Here is a 19309-nt window from a genome sequence, read left to right on the forward strand (position 1 = left end):
GGAAGGTATATGAAAAGCTCACAAGGAGCTTTTCCCACCTAGACTCCACTGAAAATGGGCTCTTCTAGATGGACCTGTATGGATTACAAAATAAATAATACAAAGTACCAATGGTTAGACTAAACGTCTCCTGAGATACTAAGCTTACATGAATATTCATGGCAGTGACAGAGACCAGGAATTTGCACTAGAGATGTTTGTACAGACTGACTACCACATGCTTTAAAGAATGATAATTAACAATGTGTTGTCGCCTCACAGTAAGACGTTGTCCGGTTCGATTCTCAGCTAGAACGTCTTCTGTGTGGAGACATGCATGAATGGGCGTACCTTCGTTGAAGGTTGTGCGTCAGGGCTGGCAACTCGGCAAGTAAAAATCGACTGCCAATCATTAGAGGACCGGAGTTCCGCTGTGGCGACCCCTAACCGGGAAAAGCCGAAAGACACAACAACAATTAACAATGTGCCATGCCTGGGCTTAGGGGATAAAGCCCCGACTAGACCTCAGATGACCTGAGGTGCTGCAGGAGCTTGCATGGGGATGTGGCAGTGGAGTGGCTAATGAAGCTTCCCCCACATCAGAGGGAGGGGCCATAGCTGATCCATGAGAAAGATGCTAACCACCACACTTGATAAAGCAGTGTGTAGTGCTGCAAACTAGTGGAAGCATGCACGGAACCACACTTGCATCCTAAAGTGCAAGTGGGATGCAGAAGTCACAACTGCACAAGGGTCTAGGGTTAAAAGCATAAAATCCTTCATTCCCCTAGTAAATGACAGCCACATGGGGGGAAAGGGTGAACCTTTTCTCAAGGGGAGGGAGTGGAATAGGGTGATCTTATACTGATATTCCACAATGGCAAGGCAACAACATTTGGGGGCAGTCCTAGGGCATGCTTTCAGCTGAACAAGCTGTAAATGCAGTAATGCACAGAGTACGCACAAACAAAAAGATGTGTATTGGCCTCGTAAGTGATGCAGCTCTTGCCTTAAGCAGAATGAATGGGCTGTAAGACTCACACCCCTGGGAGTTAAGAATGAATCAAAAGTGCATGAGTGGGGGCTTCATAGTCAGACATAGAGGATAGGACTAAAAGAAAATGTAAACAAAATAAGTAATAGTGCCCAGGAGCAAAAAGTCCCTAAAAACATCTGCCTGCTTTAAAAAAGGAAATGGGCAAAACTTCATGGCTTTAGAAGTCTCAACAAATATGAGTTACGCTGCCAGAGTGGTCTTTAAATGACCAGAGAATTTAGCATAGTGAAGTACATACTGTAAACTTTAATGAAGAGACATAGTAAATAGGAGATCAGGAAATAATAGAAAGCTTAATATCTGAAAGATCAGATCTAGAAGAAAGATAAAAACATTAATTTTAAGGTTGCAAGACCTATGGTTCAGTTCAGAAAAAGGAATTCTGAAAAACAACTTTGTTTAGTCACCTCCAATGGTATAGCGGGAAAAAGTCCTAATTATGGCTCCAGGTGGCCTGTGTTCAATTAATGGTACATGCATCTGCTGGAATTGGCATGGGAAAAAAGAGTGAGCCTTTTCTCAGGGAGAGGGAGTGGAATAGCGTGATCTTACACTGTTATTCCACAATGGCAATTCACCAACATTTGGGCAGTCCTGGGGCATGCTTTTAGGTCACCAAGCTGTGAATGAGATAGTGCACAAACTGCGCACATATCAGAAAACAAGAAGACATGTATTGACCTCTGAAGTGATGCAGGCTGCATGTCTCCCACCCAAAGGGAATAGTTAGAACTTCCAAGAAAATAGCCTAATTCCAAAAACAAATTCCAGGAACTCCAACAATTACCAAATAATAAAGCACAGAGAGATAGTTCCAAGAAGAAATAAGTGTCACGTTCCAACTGGTTAAAATCTTTCTTTAATGTAGTATAACAAACAGAAGTTACAGGTTGAGCGCTTTCTTCTATTGTCGTAGAGTTCATCAGAACACTCATCTACTGTGTCAAACCCATTTATACTAGTAAATTCCCGCCCTTATTAAAACAATTAATTAATACAATAATCTATTACTGTTTTAAAAGTACATACACGCAAAAATCTGTGTGCACACATTACTAAATTCTGAAGAGCCTCTAAAACTCAAATATGTCCCTTCATTCTGTATTCTATCCTACTATATCATATACTAAAAATATTATGTTGCTCCTACAACATGATAAATGAAAAAATAAAATAATTAAAATACATTTTATGGACCGTCGCTCCAAACTGAGTCAAGTCCTAATAACAATACTGATATACATGTTCCCCATATATTCACTTGCATGAATGCTGAAACTAAATCTTGTTAGAATAACATATATCTGATGAATAACATTAAGTAGTGACCGTCTTTATAATAATAATGATGAAGTAAGTAATCACCCAGCTAGTATGTATACATAGTAGAAATGTACTACTAAAATATTTAGTACTACAAAATGATGAAAATAATAATGTGGTGAAGAAATAAGGTAAAATTATACGATGAAATTATACCTTAATGAGGGGTTTAGTGGGTATAAATTCATTTAAACCTGGGGGAGTAGCCGCATTTAACCTAATTTGCCATTTAATTTCTTTCTCCCCTAATATAGTCTTTATCTTACCCCCTCTAGGGTTACTCCTAACTACTTCCAATATGGCAAACTTAAAGGACTTACATTCTTTACTTTCTTCTAAATGTCTGTATAAGGCATTGTTTTTGTCCTTTCTTTTAATGCAATAAAGATGGTCATATATTCGATTCTTTAATACTTTTATACTACATTAAAGAAAGATTTTAACCAGTTGGAACGTGACACTTATTTCTTCTTGGAACTATCTCTCTGTGCTTTATTATTGGTAAAATAGCCTAATTGTCAGGATGCTGGCAAGGCCACAAGTAATATCTAAGGCTGCTTGGATAATGGCCTCTCCAAAGATGGAAGCAGCTTGATAGGTGACATGCATGGGGACAGAAAGCATTAAAAAAAAAGAAAAACTCAACTTTTTTTACAACTACTGGTAGCAGCCAAACCTCTAGTGTAGTACCATCTCATGCCAGCATTTTATAACTAGTGGTTCATCACCTGATGACAACAGATAACCAGTTCTTAATCTAGTTGGAAAGTGTTTGCTTGCTGACTGCCAACCGTTCCCTTTCTGATGCAAACGAGATGAATGCAGTCTTCCTAAATTTATGCAACCACTCTAGGTAAAACCTGAGCTGACAGGGGATATGCTTTCTCTTGGGTGGTAAACAATTTGATGTCAGGAATTCCCCACTTGTAGAAAATAAAATGCAGAAATGGCAACCTCAGAGGAGGAATAGTAAGACATTGTGCTCCTTCCTTTACATAACCCATGATGGACTGGTTGCCACATTAAACTGCAACAAACTTGAGACACAAGATTTCCTCCCAGCCCTTGAATGCTATAAGAACTGCTTTTTGCTACAACTGGATGATGTGGAGTCACAGGGGGTAGTGGTAACCACTTCCCTTGAACTGTAGTTAAGCTGAGATGACTTTCTTAATTCTTGAGCAAAGCACCTATCACTTGAACATATAATACATTTGGTTGTAGGAATGGAAAGCCTCCTGAAAGTTGGTGGGAAATGTCCACCATTCCAGGGTCTAGCAACACAGCCACAACACTAGAAGAAAACCTGTGAAACTCTGGTGGATCTGAATTTACTCAATTTGCATGTTCTACAGAAACATCATCATAAAAGATTATGGTGGCCATTAGGCCTGCAAAACAAGAAGGGGCCAAGCTTGGACTCTGACAGGTTAAGTAAGGGTATAGTGCAAAGTCATGGCCTCCTGGGCCCTCTCCATGGGCAGGTAATACTGACAATGGACAGTGTCTAGTTCTATGCCAATGTAGGCAATCCTCTGAGATCTGACCAAAGAAGGCTTCTCTCAATTTATGACCGCCCTCACAGATTACAACTAGATGAGCTCCCATTCATGGGATGCTACCAGGGAGCCTTTCAAGACGGCCACAAGGAACCAGTCATTCAGAAAGGAGAACGCATGAACCCCCTCCTGCGTTACGTTGGTTACCAATGTCAACACCTTGGTAAATACTGAGTTGCTGCACTAGAAGTGATTCCTACCCAGAGTGATTCAAAGGAATTTCCTGTGCAGACCAAACAATGACATACCAAAAGGTATCAATCACATATGCTGAAAGCAGTCAGGTGACGTACAGCAGCAGCAGCATAAACTCCCCACCACCAAAACAGTCACAATCCATTAATGTTACAGAGAATGTGAGGGGAAAACTGGACAGCTCTTTTTTTGAGTTATAAAGAGGCAGAAGTATAAGAATTAAAATCCTATCCTCTTTCCAAATGAAGAACAGCTTGTAGGTCTCCTTTCAGCAGTAGAGTCTTCTTTCAATAGGAAACCAAAGACTTCTAAGATGTGACTGATTGTGACTATCAGAACATATCCATACCCCACTGGCCCTTTGTGATGGCTCTCCAAGCCTCTATGAACCTACAAAATCATCCCCAAAGAGCAGAATCACAAAGCAGTTGGGTAGTTGGGGCTTCTGCAGTTTGACCACCAGGAGGAGGTAAAACAAAATGATGTTTATGTGTCTTCTTCTGTTTGTAAGGAGGTGTCGTCTACTTGTGGAATCAGCGAAGCAAAAACAGGAAAGGAGGTCAAAGAGTCATAAATGTCCTCTGCTATGGCAAGGGCTTGCTTCCTACTCAAACCATAATCTATCATGAGTAAAAAGTCTGCATAAAAGAAACTAAATAAACTTTTCCCCTGAACTGGGCTTCCAGAATGTTGTTCCTAAGCTGTTTCTTACAGAAGGACAGCCTCAGTAACACCATCCTATGTACGTACATAAGTAACCCTGCAGCCTTAGCCACAGTATAGCACAATCAAAACTGCAGCTGGCCACATGAAAACCCACTCTAGAAAACAGAGTCATCATCATCTCATCCTTAAGCCCTGATAGATAGAAGGCCAGTAAGTTCTTTCAAGACCTGTCCCACTAGGGAAGACTGAAATTTGGACAGGCATGATGGTCAGTTGACAGCCTTAAGCTCCAGTGTTTCAGAGAAGTATATTCCCTTCCCTGAGCTGTCTAAACATTTTGACTGTCTCTAGCAGTGAGGTGGCAAAAAACATTGTGACGTATGAGAATTACGCTAAACCAAAGACATACAGTAGTTGTCCTGAAGATGCCTGGAAAGGGACTTGCTCCATTTAGTGATCTTGTAAAGCAGGCTTACCTTCCTGAGATTCTCAGAAATAGAGTTTGGGTGCTTTCAAACTGCAATAATGACATCTTTAATGACTGTCACAAGCATAGCTAATCATCTCTTTTGCTTCTCCAACAAAAATTCAGGCATTTCTTACACAAATGAATATAGGAAGAGGGCAAAGGCCAGGTGACAGGATCTCATAAACCACAAAATTTCTCAGAAAGAGGGACCATAAATGGAACTGTAGGGTTAGAATCCTTGGCCATCAAAGGCACTGACCTCCAGGTCTCTTCATGGTAGCCTAAGGGAAGCCCATCTCCAGCCTCCCAAACTAACAACAAAAGTGTAAGTCAGACATGAGCATGCATCAGCCACAGTTCAGGATGTACCCCCAAAAGGCTGGTATTGGAGGGGGTGCACCTCTCTTAGGCCTCTTTCCTTGATCGCTCAGTAGCAGAGTTGTTGGCTGACTGTGACTGATCTACAACCATCTGGACATACAAGCTGATTTAAGTATACTTTTTTCACTTGCATTGTTTCAATGTACTGCATTTATTTAGTTGGTTCATTGAATATTAATTGAATATTGTGGTCTCTCTCTGCAGTTTGTTTGTCAGGGCTAGTTCAGCACTAGAATTGTAAGCCAGACAGTTTCAGTGATGGTTGATTTACTTCTGTGAAGTTTTTTTTTTATCTGATAGCCTGGGAAGGGGGTCTATCCTTCATCTTATAGTACTGGTATAGTTACATTTCTGTGTATCTACTCAGTAGCAGAGCTGTTGGCTGGCAGTGACTGATCTACAACTGTCTGGACAAACAAGCTGATTTAAGTATACTTTTTTTGCATTTGCACTGTTTCAATGACAGTTAACAAAACTGTACTGCATTTATTTATTTGTTTCATTGAATATTAATTGAATATTGTGGTCTCTCTCTCTCTGGCGTTTGTTAATCCACTCTCCCTCGGTAGTGTTGTTGTACTCTTAAACTTGGTGGCTTTGAAACTGCCCACCCCTGCTGTCAATTTGTATTTGGACACTCCTCCAGGACCCATCTCATTTGCTCACTCAACTGAGTACAGAGAGATCATTTGGGAAGGACTACCCCCTTGCTTCTTTGATTTCAGATGCTCCTACCAGTCCCATCTCATCAGCTCTATCTACTCTTTACAGAGAGAACATTTGGGAAGGATAACCCCTGTAGTCTCTTAGTCTTGTTCTGTTTCCTCCCTCTACACTTGACAAAAAAAAATTACACTTTATTCAACTGCACTTACTGTAACTGTTCTACCTACTTTCTTACCTTATTTTGCTGTTTTGTGTGCTCTTAAGTGTTCAAGTGCTCTTATTCTGCATTTATTACTGCTTGCTTGTTATCAGCCTGATTAGATTTATCTGCTATTCTAACCATCTTAGTTTTGGTTTTAGTACTTGTGCTTCAGGGCAGTTACTTTACATTTAAGGTTTTTGTGGTCTACATTCTTGTGGACAAACCCATATCAAAACCCGCTCTCCGTAAGTCTGCCAAGTATTCAGAACACTATGTCTGGACAATTCTCACCAGTTTCTCCTGCCAGCCTGGTCAACATAGGCATACTGATAGCCACGCACAACACCCACCCACCTATGCAGGGTTCCTCAACAAAAATGTACGTAAACAACACAGACCCCCAAAACACACTCACAAACATTCTACACACAACACCAAACACATTACATACAGTAGACAACACACATCAGTGTCTCACAAATACAGCCCACTAGGCATAACAATAAACCAACACATCCCATAAGGCATAACAATAAAATAAACATACTAGTCATTGGTGACTCAGTAGTGAGGCATAATGATGTCCCCCTCACCAGACTTGACAAGAAGAAGGTCACGGTCAGTTGTCTGTCAGGTTCCAGAATCTGCCACATTACGCATGCACTTAAGTCTCTCCACAACAGGTACAAGTATGACTGTCATTGTCCATGTTGGTGTGAATGACTTCAGACATACCTTCCTGGACTATATGAAGAGATTGAGCTCTCAGAGTGCTTGTTCCAGGCAGGTATGACCCTAGCCCTAAGCAGCACCCTACCTTGACCAAGAATGATACTACAATACCAACAAAAAACAACTGACTTCAACATTTGGCTTGGTTTCTGATGTATTTCCAAAGGGATCCGGTATCTGTCTGCCTGGGATGATATAGCTGACAGGCCTCGATGCTTTGTTAGAAATGGCCTCCACCTGTCACCCCTGGGGTTCCAGATACTGGTCAAGGCTCTTGCCTCCCCCATTGTGCCTCTTTTTAGGCTATGTACCAAAGACAACTCTTCCAACATAAAAGATCTGTCAAAAAGCAAACTGAAGGTCATGCTGCTTAACGCTAGGAGCCTTAACCTGAAAATGGACTGACTGGAGGCTCTTCTCACACTGGAAGATGCTGATGTCTGTGCAGTCATGGAAACTTGGTTCAGGGCTGCAGAGAGCATCTCTGCCTTACCAGGCTATATTTCATTCCACACCTTCCGACCCCAAAATGAGATCGGAAAGACTAAGTGTGGTGGAGTCTCTATCTTCATTATGGACTGGCACACTTCCATACTGGTTTGCCAGCATGATACACTGGAATTACTCCAGGTGCACCTGACAGTTGGCAAGACACCCATCCAAGTTATAACCTGCTATAGACCCTCCTCCATGACTCAGGACACCCACTCCTCCTACCCGAACCTACTTGACTCCATCAATGTACCCCCTAACACCCTGATCCTTGGTGATGTTAACTACCCCACCATAGACTGGGTGAACTATTCCTGCACTAATGCACTCACCCAACAATTACTTGACTTCATCAATTCTAATCCACTAGACTACCAAGTCTCATCCCCTTCTGGACTTGCTTCTCACCAACATGGGTGACCACTGCACCACTCCTATAGTACGTTCTTTCCTGGTGAGATCAGATCATTGGTCTTTCTCATTCGAAGTTTCTATCCCACCCAACCCCCCCCCCCCGCCAGTCATAACCAGGCTAAAAAACTTCTCAAAAGCTGACTACAACCTCCTAAGGGAGGGTATCAGCAGTGTCACACCACCATCCCTCCTCCAGATGATGCAGACAACTATGCTGAACAGTACACCAATACAGTATACAAGCACCTGTACAACTGCATAGACTCAGCCATACTCAACAGAACTAAAACCTGTTCCTCAAAAGAACACAAACCTGTCTGGTGGACATCCTCTATCAACAGGCTTTACAAGAAAAGGAAGAAACTGTTGTCCAAGGGTAAAAAGGAACAAATTCCAAATTGGAAAAACTCCCTTCTCAGCCTCAACAAGCAAATTACATCACTAGTGAAAACCTCCAAAGCCAATTATAAATTGAAACTAGCCTCCAAAACAAAAGGAAACCACAAAGCCTTCTTCAGCTACATCAGGAACCACCATGGCAAAGCCCAGGTTTGTTCTGAATTAGTCTTAATGGTACCACTTACACTGATCCTGTTGACATAGCCAACCTGCTAGCTGATAGGTTCAGCACAAACTTCTCCCCCCCAAAGGCCCATTCGATATCCCCAATACTTGTACTGCACCTCACATGTCTGTAGATCAAGTGTTAAAGGCCCTATCCTTAGGCAAAGAACACAGCTTCAATGGGACCTGATAGTATCCCAGGCTGTATTCTGCCCCATCTCCAGCAAGAACTATCTTCACCATTGAGCACCCTATTCAACCACAGCCTAATTACAGGCTTCATTCCTGCAGAGTGGAGAACTGCCATTGTCATTCCCTTGCACAAAAGTGGTGCCACTATGGCCTGGGAAACTATCACCCCATTAGCTTGACAAGTCTGATCTGTAAAGCCATGCAACGTATTATGGATCTCAAAAACAAGGACACAGGCAATCTCCAAGCACTTGACCCTACCCAATTTGGACTCATCAGGGGCAGATCTTGCGTGTTTCACCTGACTGACTTCTATGAAACTATCAGCAAGACCCTGGATTAGAGATAGTCAGTACATACAGCTTACCTTGACTCGGCCAAGGCTGTTTACACAATTCCCCACTTGGGCATCATTGAAAAGCTAACTCAACTTGGCATAAATCTCTATTTTTGTCAGGTGGGTGGCCAACTGGCTAAGCAATAGGACCCACAAGGTCAAAATAGGCGCCACCACCTCTGACAGCAGGCCTGTTACTGGTGGTGTTCCCCAGGGGTCTGTCCTGGAACCCCTACTGTTTGGCATCTACTTCTCAGAGGTCCAGGAAAAGACAAAGAGCCTGTGACTGACCAAGTGTGCAGATGACTCTAAGCTGGGTGCTGTCAGTGACTTCCCATATGATGTTAACATACTGCAAGATTGTTTCACAGCAACAAATGACTGGTGCCAAAGTCAAGGCCTTAAGTTAAATACAAAAAAAGTATTATCATACCATTCAGCAAAAACACGGCCCCTACTGATTATCACATCAACAGAAACCCCCTTAGCACACAACCTGTGATGAGAGACCCAGAAACTCAGGTTGACAACAATCTCACATTTGACCATCATGTAGTGGCAGTGGTCAGAAAATTCTTTTACTTGGTTCATCTCTTCAGTAAAGGGACTGCATCCAGAAAAAAGAAGGTTATTATCTCTCTGTACTCCTCCCTCATTTGGCCTATAATTGAGTATAACACCCCATTTGGTATGTACCACTCCAAACACCTGCACCAACTGGAAAGGCCACAAAAATACCTCACAAAGAGAATCCATGGCCTCCAACACCTGTGCTATGTCGACAGGCTCAAAACAATATCAATCTACTTGGTATCGTACAGATTGAAAAGAAAAAAAGATCAGCAAAATTCCATGGCTGATGCAACAACTCCACACACTTTAATGGCACATAAAACCAAAAACAACAAACAGAGACCAAGTAAAAAGGTGACTCTTCCACAGTCTGTAATACGACTGCTTCTTCACACCTAATAAAAAAGTTCTCCTACTCTTTATATACCAATCAACAGCTCTCCTACTCTTTATATACCAATCAAATTCCAATTAACTAATTAAGCACATTAGGTGTGTACTTAGTTAATTGGTATTTGATTGGTATATATAGAGTAGGAGAGCTGTTTTTATTAGGTCTGAAGACACAGTTGTATTACAGACTATGAAAGCACTCATCTTTTTACTTGGTCTCTGTTGTTTTTGCTTTTATGAGACATTAAAGTGTGTGGAGTTGCTGCATCAGCCGTGGAAGTTCATTCATCTTTTTTTCTTTTCATCGACTGGTTCGCAGATGGAGCATTCCTTACCTAGCTTGTGGACTTTGTTTTTTCTTATACAGTTTTGTGTGGTATCCACAAGCAGAACATGGCTGAGGGCTATACACTGGAATTGGATTATAACCCAGTCAGCAGTATTACTGCTCGGAGTAAACATTTTGGTAGGCTGTTACAGCCTGTTATGAATCCGTTATTGAACTGTTCACTGTGAATGAGGATGACAGTTGATACAGATGAATATAGGTTTACATGAAAAGCTCCGAATCCAGATGAGGGAACTTGAGGATACACTTTATAAATTTAAACGTCTGCAGTGGGAGAGGTTCTACTCTGAAGCAGCACTACATCATAAAGTAGTTCCGAGGCAGGCTTTGGATTCTTAAGATGCCTACGTATGGAGATTTTTATCCAGATCTGCTTAAACATTGGCAAGGTATGAACCTACAACTTGGCTTTGGCTACATGCACTTGATGACTTGAGTTTTTTCTACCACTGGAAAATGCACTGCTGGTAGATGTTAAAAATCTGCATTTGCTCATTGTTAAGGACTTTCCTACTGAACTGGTTGGTGATAAATTGGATGTGCTATTTGATAAAATAGTAGCACATGAGAAGAGACTACAAGCAATTATATTAAGTAAATTGCAGCGAGACTTGAATGATTTCAAGTCGGGTAAAGTTTTTTCCTGGATGAAGGAGGAGAAGGTAATGAGTTCTGCAGAACAACATGATAGTCTATTGAGAGCAGGAGAAATATCAGCAGAATCAGTACAGGCCTCTTTAAAGGATAGTAAGGTTTCTACAATCGCTGATGAGGAAGTGTCAGTACAGAATACAGCATCAGCGAGCATGTCAGTGTCATTGTATGCAGCAGCTGCTAGTGGAATTAATACAAATGCTTCTGTGAAAGCAGGTCTGGCGAATACACTCAATGGTTCTTCTTTTTCTTTAATGGAACCTCTACCCATTCCCAAGGACTACAAGAAGGGGAAGTAGAGGAGTCATTCGAGGAAGGGGCGACTCCAGTACAAGCTGTTTGCGCAAACAAGGCAATGACTCAAAGCAAAAACTCAGAAAAACTGATTTTTAACTTGTCTTCTGTTGTTTTGACCACAGAACAGTACATTTTACTTGGGAAGGGTTTGTCTTTTATCCCAGCCCAAAGAACTGAATTGTCAGATATTATCTTAGACTTAAAGATGTTTGCTAGAAATGTTTCTCTACAACTAGTTTCCTGAAAGTAATTATAGGATGGATACTTTCAGGAAACCAAGTATGTTTATGCCGAACGTTCATCCACTTCTACAGGTTTTTACTACAGTTTATGAGGATGAGATTCGTCAAGCTTTATGTGATGGGGAATATCAAGGTTTTTATAATTTGACTTTTGCTGAATGGGCAGCTTTGAAGCAGTTGAAAGAACTAACAACAGTTGAAATCCGTCCAACCTACAAAGGGGGTGGTATTGTGATTCTAGACAAAGTGTTTTACATTGAACACGTTTCAGATGTTGAGTGAAGGCAGTGTGTATACCCTTATTTCTAAGTGACAAGTTTCTGGGATAATAGAGAGGTTAGAATTTTATTTATTTCATAGGTTCATAGATTAGTACTATGCTAACTGCCCTTGCGAGCCATTTTAAACCTAGCCAATTATCCCTTGTGAGACTCAAACCCTGCACCTTATGTTTGTAAGGCAAACACCTTAACCATTAGGCCACCCTCACAACCCAAAACATGACATGTTAATAATGAATGTTATTAATGAAGAGTTATTTAAGTTTTTTTTTGATGAAGCATCCTGTCACACCCATTGTCTATGGCACATTAAGATAGTATATGCCCCCCCCCCATGCGCCTGATATTGTCGAGTAAGGGGTGGGCCACAGAACCCCTCTCGATTTATGATGAGAAGAATCTGCGACCTATATTTGAGACTGTGGAGATGTCTTAAAAGACACTACGTATTTTTAAATGATTTGTTTCAAGTTACATGTGGTCTAGATGCTGAGAGTGAATAGTTATTTATGACCTTAGATGTTACTTCTTTTTCACAGTTATCCCCAATAAATGGGGTGTTGAGAATATAAGGTCTTTTTTAATGGATAGCCACCATTTGACACCTGAAAAGATAGACTTGGTTTGTGCATTGCTAGACTTGATTCTTAGTAATAATGCGTTTGTATTTAATGGGGAACACTATCTATAGAGGGTTGGCGTAGCAAAGGGCACAGCTTGTGCCAATAGTTATGCCAACCTTGCGTTGGTAAAGTGGGAATACGATTTTGTGCTCAGGAACAATGATTTTTGTAGTCATATCATCTGTTACAGACGTTTTGTGGATGATATTTTTATTCTTTGGAAAAGCCTGTGGAGTTGGTGGATAGATTTTTAGAATACCTACACTCCACTATGTCCTCTCTCAAGTTCACATGTGTAAGTTCTAAAGAATCTGTCAGTTTCTTAGATGTCTTGGTCAGTAGACATCCCAGAAGGAGTTTTAAGACAGTTATATATAGGAAGGATTGTAGAAAGAACACACTGCTCCATAAGACGAGTATACATCCCCAACATGTTCCGCGTAATGTGGTGAGAGGACAAGTGTTGAGGACAATGAGACTACATAATGATGAGCAGAGTCTCAGAGATGCCATGGAGGGGTTGAAGTATAATTTTTTAAAGAGAGGTTATAGCAATAGAGAGATTGAAGGCTGTATCCAAGAATTATGGCCCAAAAGATATAGGATTGGTAGACCTTATTTCTGAGATTGTTATAGGTCTACACATGGTAATGAGCACATATATAAACGTAGAGCTGAAGTTAGGATAATTCTCACATATTCTAGTAATGTGAGAGTGATTTGTGACATTATTAATAAACAATGGGGTATTTTACATTCTGATGAAGGAATTAGTAGAGTAGTGAAGGAGAAACCTAGGTTTACCTTCAGGAATAGTCTGTCTTTGAAGAGGCAGTTGTGTTACAAGAACACAAGGGATGTCTATTTATCACAATCTGACCATGAGGCGACTTTTCCCTGTAAGAAGTGTAAAGCATGTAGTTTTATTCATACAGGAGGTAGATTTGAACATCCCACATGAGAATTTGTAGTAGATACCTCTTTCTATGCTGACTGGCTGACCAAAGACTTAGTACATTTTGCCTACTGCAAAGTATGCTTTGCGTACTACATAGGGAAGACAAACAGGCACTTTAAAGGGAGGATTCTTGAACATTTTAATGATATTAAGAACAAGAAAGTGACCGGCGCCTTAGCCAAGCATGTCTTGGACAGTGGTCAGAGTCATAGTTTTAAGTTTTTAGATCTTGAGCTCTTAGTTGCTAGTATTAGAGGTGGGGACTTTAAGAATAAGACAGAGTTGAAAGAACAAGAGTGGATTATACAGTTGGGTGGAGACAGGTTTCTTGGGTTGAATGATCGGGTTTCTATAAAACAACTGTTGAAGGCACGACAGCTTAAGCACTTAACCTTAGAGCTTTATATAATATTAGGAGTATTTATTTGGAGATATTGCTGCTATGTTTACATATGACTTGTTTTTATATGATGTTTTATACTTGATATCTTTTTATATATGATGAATTTATGAGAAAGTTTAATAAGAAACAGACACAGTCACGACCGCAGTATCCAGTACTAAAAGATTTTACTACAAGTGAAACACCTGATGAAGCTATTGTAGTGAAAGCGCTTGTGTTCTGTGCACTTGTAGTAAAATCTTTTAGTACTGGATACTGCGGTCGTGACGGTTTACTAACATAAATTCGAAAATCAGAAAAAAATGTGTCTGCATTTTCGAATTTATACATCGGAAATGAACATTTCCGAATTAACCTAAAGTCGAAAACAGCTGTGTATTGTCGAAAATGTCGCTCGCGACATTTATGGCAATACACAGCACTCCCACCCGTCCCGTAACTACCTATCTACCTAGCCTAAACTCACAGTTATGCAGGGGGGCAAGCCCCCCTGCACCCCTGTGGGGTTGCCCACACACCCCTACCTTAATATTCCAACTCCGAGATCGCACTACAGTGAGGAAAGGGATGTATTTCCCTAACCGCACTGTACCGCGATCCCCTCACATGAGCGAACGTTAGAATTGCGAATGCACAGTCCATTCGCAATGGTAACGTTCGCTCACATCACCTGCCGAAATATGAAGTATTCGAACATCTGTTGTTCGAATACTTCATAGCCGTGCAAGTGCACGTCGGCATTGTGATGGTAAACCGGTCGTGACTGTGTCTGTTTCTTATTGGATTTATTCATTTTTGTCTTTTTTTGACACAGCATTTAAGCCTGCTTCAGTGGTATTTCTTTTAGTTTTTATGAGAAAGTTTATTTATGTATCTCATTGTCCTTACCCTCACAAAAGCAGTATTAAGCAGGCTGCATTGTGCTTTTAGGTGTGCATTTATTAGTTAATTGGTATTTGACTGGTGTATATATACAGTAGGAGAGCTGTTTTTATTAGGCCTGAAGAAGCAGTTGTATTATAGACTGTGAAAGCGCTCAACTTTTTCTTGGTCTCTGTTGTTTTTGCTTTTATGTGACATTAGTGTGTGGAGTTGCTGCATCAGTCGTGGAAGTTCGCTCATCTTTTTTTCTTTTCATTGACTGGTTTGTGGGTGGAGCGTTCCTTGCCTAGCTTGTGGAATTTGTTTTTTCTTATCGTACAGATTCCTCAGAGGTGATCTTTGTCTCGCCTACAAGACAATATCAGACCCTGCCCTACTAGAGATGCTCCATATCCGTAAGTCTAACTCCTCTCACACTACCTGCTCGAAAGGCCTAAATCTAATATGCGACATCAACAAAACCAGCTGGAGGGACAGGTTTGTCTCCCAGAGGCTCCCACATGTCTGGAATAGACTTCCCATACATGTCAAACAGACTACCTCACTGAATACAATGACCAGAATGAAAGATCCAACACTGTTTTATTAGTCTCTCTAGCGCCTCGGCTCACGCCTTCAAGGAGAATGACTACAAAGAACATTTCATGAATATTTATATCATCTTAAAACAATCAATTAAACAATCAAACAATTAATCAAAGAAATCATTAATTCATAAAAAAACTTTCCAATTGCATTCCACATTTAGAAGGCGTGAGCCGAGGCGCTAGAGAGACTAATAAAACAGTGTTGGATCTTTCATTCTGGTCGTTGTATTTGGATTCTCCTGGATTTTTTATTTTGGTTGTTCATATATAGAGTACCTCACTGACCCTTCTTCAAGTGCAACCTTGATGAATGGATGGGAAACCACAAATTTGTCCCAGGGGTTCCACCTTTGTCCTCACTAACAGGGGAAACATGTGCTGACTGAGGTCTCTTTTTTGGGGATAAACTCTTGGCTACGCTTGTAAGGGCCCCAGGGCCATTAGCCTGGTAACCTCCTATGATCCTATGATGAATGACAGGCATGATCTCAACCCCTGAATGGTCCAGGAGCATCAGTCAGCAAGTTAGGCCCATGAAGCTGCTGTAGATGGACATACCTTAAGGAGGATGTGACCTATATCTAGTCTTCTGCTCCTTTGTCCACTATTGATTTTGTGATGCTGGCCTGAGATCATAAGCAGGGCCCCTCCTACTTCTCCTGGGGCTGGGCACTCTCAACCCCAACAATCTTGTGGAAGTCAAGTATACTTTTAACTTGCTGCTCTTTAACTTTGGGTAGCTACGCTGAAATACTGGCATACAAGACACTGCCTGATGCTGTGTTCCTCACTCATGAAATACAGTCAGGACTGTTGTAGCTCTAGTTGCAGGAACCCAGAAAAGGAGTTAAATTGTTAGACATTAAATATTTTAATGAATCACTTTTCGTTTGATGAATACACAACCTTCTTCAGATACCAAATAATTAGAAACAGGTCATTTAAAACTGTGCTAAACAGTCATGTGACATATAACAACCAATAGGCCTTCTCCCATTCTACAAACCAAAAAAATGAATCCTTAGAGGAACATTTATATACTATGGTATACTTTTAAAATACTAATAAGAAATATAAAATCACTAAGAAATAAATCAAATAAAAAACAAATCACATCACAAAAACTGCAACATTACTAGTATTAAGTAAAACAAAAACTACCTTTTCTAACAATTGATGTTAAAGACCTCTACACTTCTATACCACATCAGGAAGGGGTAGAATGGGTGAGTTTGATGTTAAAAACTAAGAGAGGCAAATTATTCTGAAGTTTTTTTGGTAGAGGAATTACTTGGAATAATACTCACTAACAACTATTTTATTTTTGATAGAGAGTACTATCTCCAGAAAATCAGTGTTGCTATGTGCTCTCCATGCGGGGCAAGCCTAGCAAATTTTGTGATGGCATATTGGGAAATGGAGAACATATTTAAGAACCTCTATAGTATGGAGAAGCTAATTTTCTACACATGCTACCTTGACGATATAGTTATATTATTTAAGGGGGACTCAGAACAGGCATTAGACCTAGTAAACCACCTTAATATTTCTACTGAATTTTCATTCAGATTTAATGAGGAAGAAATAAATTATTTAGATATCAAATTTAGTAAAGATTTCAACAATAAGAGATATGTGTCTAAAATATATAGGAAAAATACTTATTTGAACTCCCTTTTGCATTTTTCCAGTCGTCATCCTTTTTCTCAAAAACGTTCAGTTGTTAAAGGACAACTGGTTAGAGCAGCCAGGATAGTTTCACTAGATACAGATTTTCTAGCGGAGTGCGGGTTCCTAGGCAACATGTTTGTAAGCCGTGGTTACCCCACAGACCTGGTTGAGGCTCTAATAGATGAAGTTCAATATAAAAGACTAAATGGGGTAATTACACCTATTTTGCGAAGGACTGTATTCCAAGAAGAGATAGACAATAGTACATGTCCTTCTACATCTTTAGTTCACTCCCAGTTATCTTACTCTCAACAAAAACAAATAATATCAGTTTAATAACTTTTAATATAGACAGTACAATAGTGTCACATATTATATATAAGAACTGGGAACTAATAAATAATGACACCTATCTTACTGATAAGTTAGGCTTGAGTCCAAAAATAGTGTACAGAAGAGGTTGTAACCTTAAAAACTTATTAGAAAGTAGAAATATGTGTTTAACTAAACAACCAGGTATGAGGAGATGTGGGATGTGCAAATTTTGTAAGTACATGGATATAGGGAGCAAGTCTGAAGTAAAAGGCACAAGTTTTAAATCCAAACTAAAATTCACATGTAATTCAAGATCTGTGGTCTACCTGGATAAGTGCCACAACTGCACAGCTTTTTACATATGTAAGACGGAGCGCAGACTCCATTAAAGAGTATATGAGCACTTAAACGCAATAGAAAAGCATAAGGTTGAAAATGCTTTAGCAAAACACTCTCAGAAGACAAGTGGCCATTCCTTTTCTTTCAGAGCAATAGATCAAATACAAATGGATGGAAGGAGTGGGCCAGTCTCATTAATATTAGAGAAGCTAGAACTGTATTGGCAGCTTCTATTAAATGCTTTTAATTTTCCAGGCATAAATGAAATGTACCATTACTTGTCTACTTAAATTGAAAAGCCTAAACAGGTAATTTTTGTTTACTTAATACTAGTAATGTTGCAGTTTTTGTGATGTGATTTGTTTTTTATTTGATTTATTTCTTAGTGAATTTACATTTCTTATTAGTATTTTAAAAGTATAACATAGTATAGAAATGTTCCTATAAGGATTCATTTTTTGGTTTATAGAATGGGAGAATGTCTACTGGTTGTACGTCACGTGACTGATGAGCACAGTTTTTAAATGACCTGTTTCTAATTATATGGCATCTGAAGAAGTTTGTGTATTCATCAAATGATAAGCATTTCATTAAAACGTTTTTTTTTTTTACCTCGGTTGCTTTCCATCGGCTTTTCTGTTCTTAAGTTAGTTTGTGTTATTTCTCTAGACATTAAATATTGTCCAAGATGAACAAAAGGTTTAAGATCCAAACTACGAAAGTGGCAGAAATTAGCTTACTGTTATTTATGAATGGCGTTGTCTGTTATCCTAGCACATTAAGTTATGCGGTCTGCCAGCAGGAAGCACATGCATTTGAGAGACAGAGTGGGAATGAGAACACAAACAAGCTAAGATGATGATAGTACTTCAACAGTAACTTACTGCAAAATGCCTACAAAGTCATATTTATGACTTCAGTAAACAACATGGTTAAAAAACTGAATAAATGAATACGTCATAAATTACTTTGGGAAGAATATGCACACAAGTTCATGATTCTGCTCTTAACTGATGACATGAGGACACAGAACATTTTGAGTGAACTTCTTAATATAATAGAGGAACAAACTCCCCTACTCTGATACTCTGAGAAAGAACAAACTACCAAAAGAAAGTCCACTTGCCTCTGAGACATTATGAAGGTACTCCACAGCTATCTTTAGTGTTTCTTCCGTTATATTTTTAGACATGTTCTTGCTGACATCAGAGAAAAACTCACTCCAGAACATAAACTTTCTCTGCAATGAGACAAAAAAGAGAGGCATTTTGTACAAACTAATACAACAAATCCATCTATATATAAAAATATGAGCCAAGCAATGCAACATGAGATTGTTCAGATCACAAGCCTTTTATTTTCCTGTCCCATAGCAGAATTGTCCTTGTTTTTTTTTCCTCTCCTTACACAGTGCTAGATGCAGCTTATTGAAGCATAGCAAACACACTGCAATGTTGTTCTTACAGTCTGCTGCCTCCAATAACATTCTACAAGGATGCACATTGTTCTAGTCA

At 39.9% G+C, this 19309-nt stretch overlaps 1 protein-coding gene across 3 annotated transcripts in view; it reads right to left on the reverse strand.

The window, feature by feature from the left end:
- LOC122815837 (death-associated protein kinase 1-like) overlaps positions 1-19309 on the reverse strand; it is a 913045-nt gene that overhangs the window by 56262 nt on the left and 837474 nt on the right. For all 3 annotated transcript variants that reach the window (XM_044088647.1, XM_044088646.1, XM_044088648.1), the window contains one exon: positions 18922-19035. In XM_044088647.1, coding sequence (XP_043944582.1) covers positions 18922-19035 — 114 coding nt within the window. The remainder of the gene's footprint in view (positions 1-18921; positions 19036-19309) is intronic.

This window comes from Protopterus annectens, chromosome 11.part0 (assembly GCF_019279795.1).
Source record: "Protopterus annectens isolate FY-2018-M chromosome 11.part0, PAN1.0, whole genome shotgun sequence".
NCBI classification, from domain to species: Eukaryota; Metazoa; Chordata; order Ceratodontiformes; family Protopteridae; genus Protopterus; species Protopterus annectens.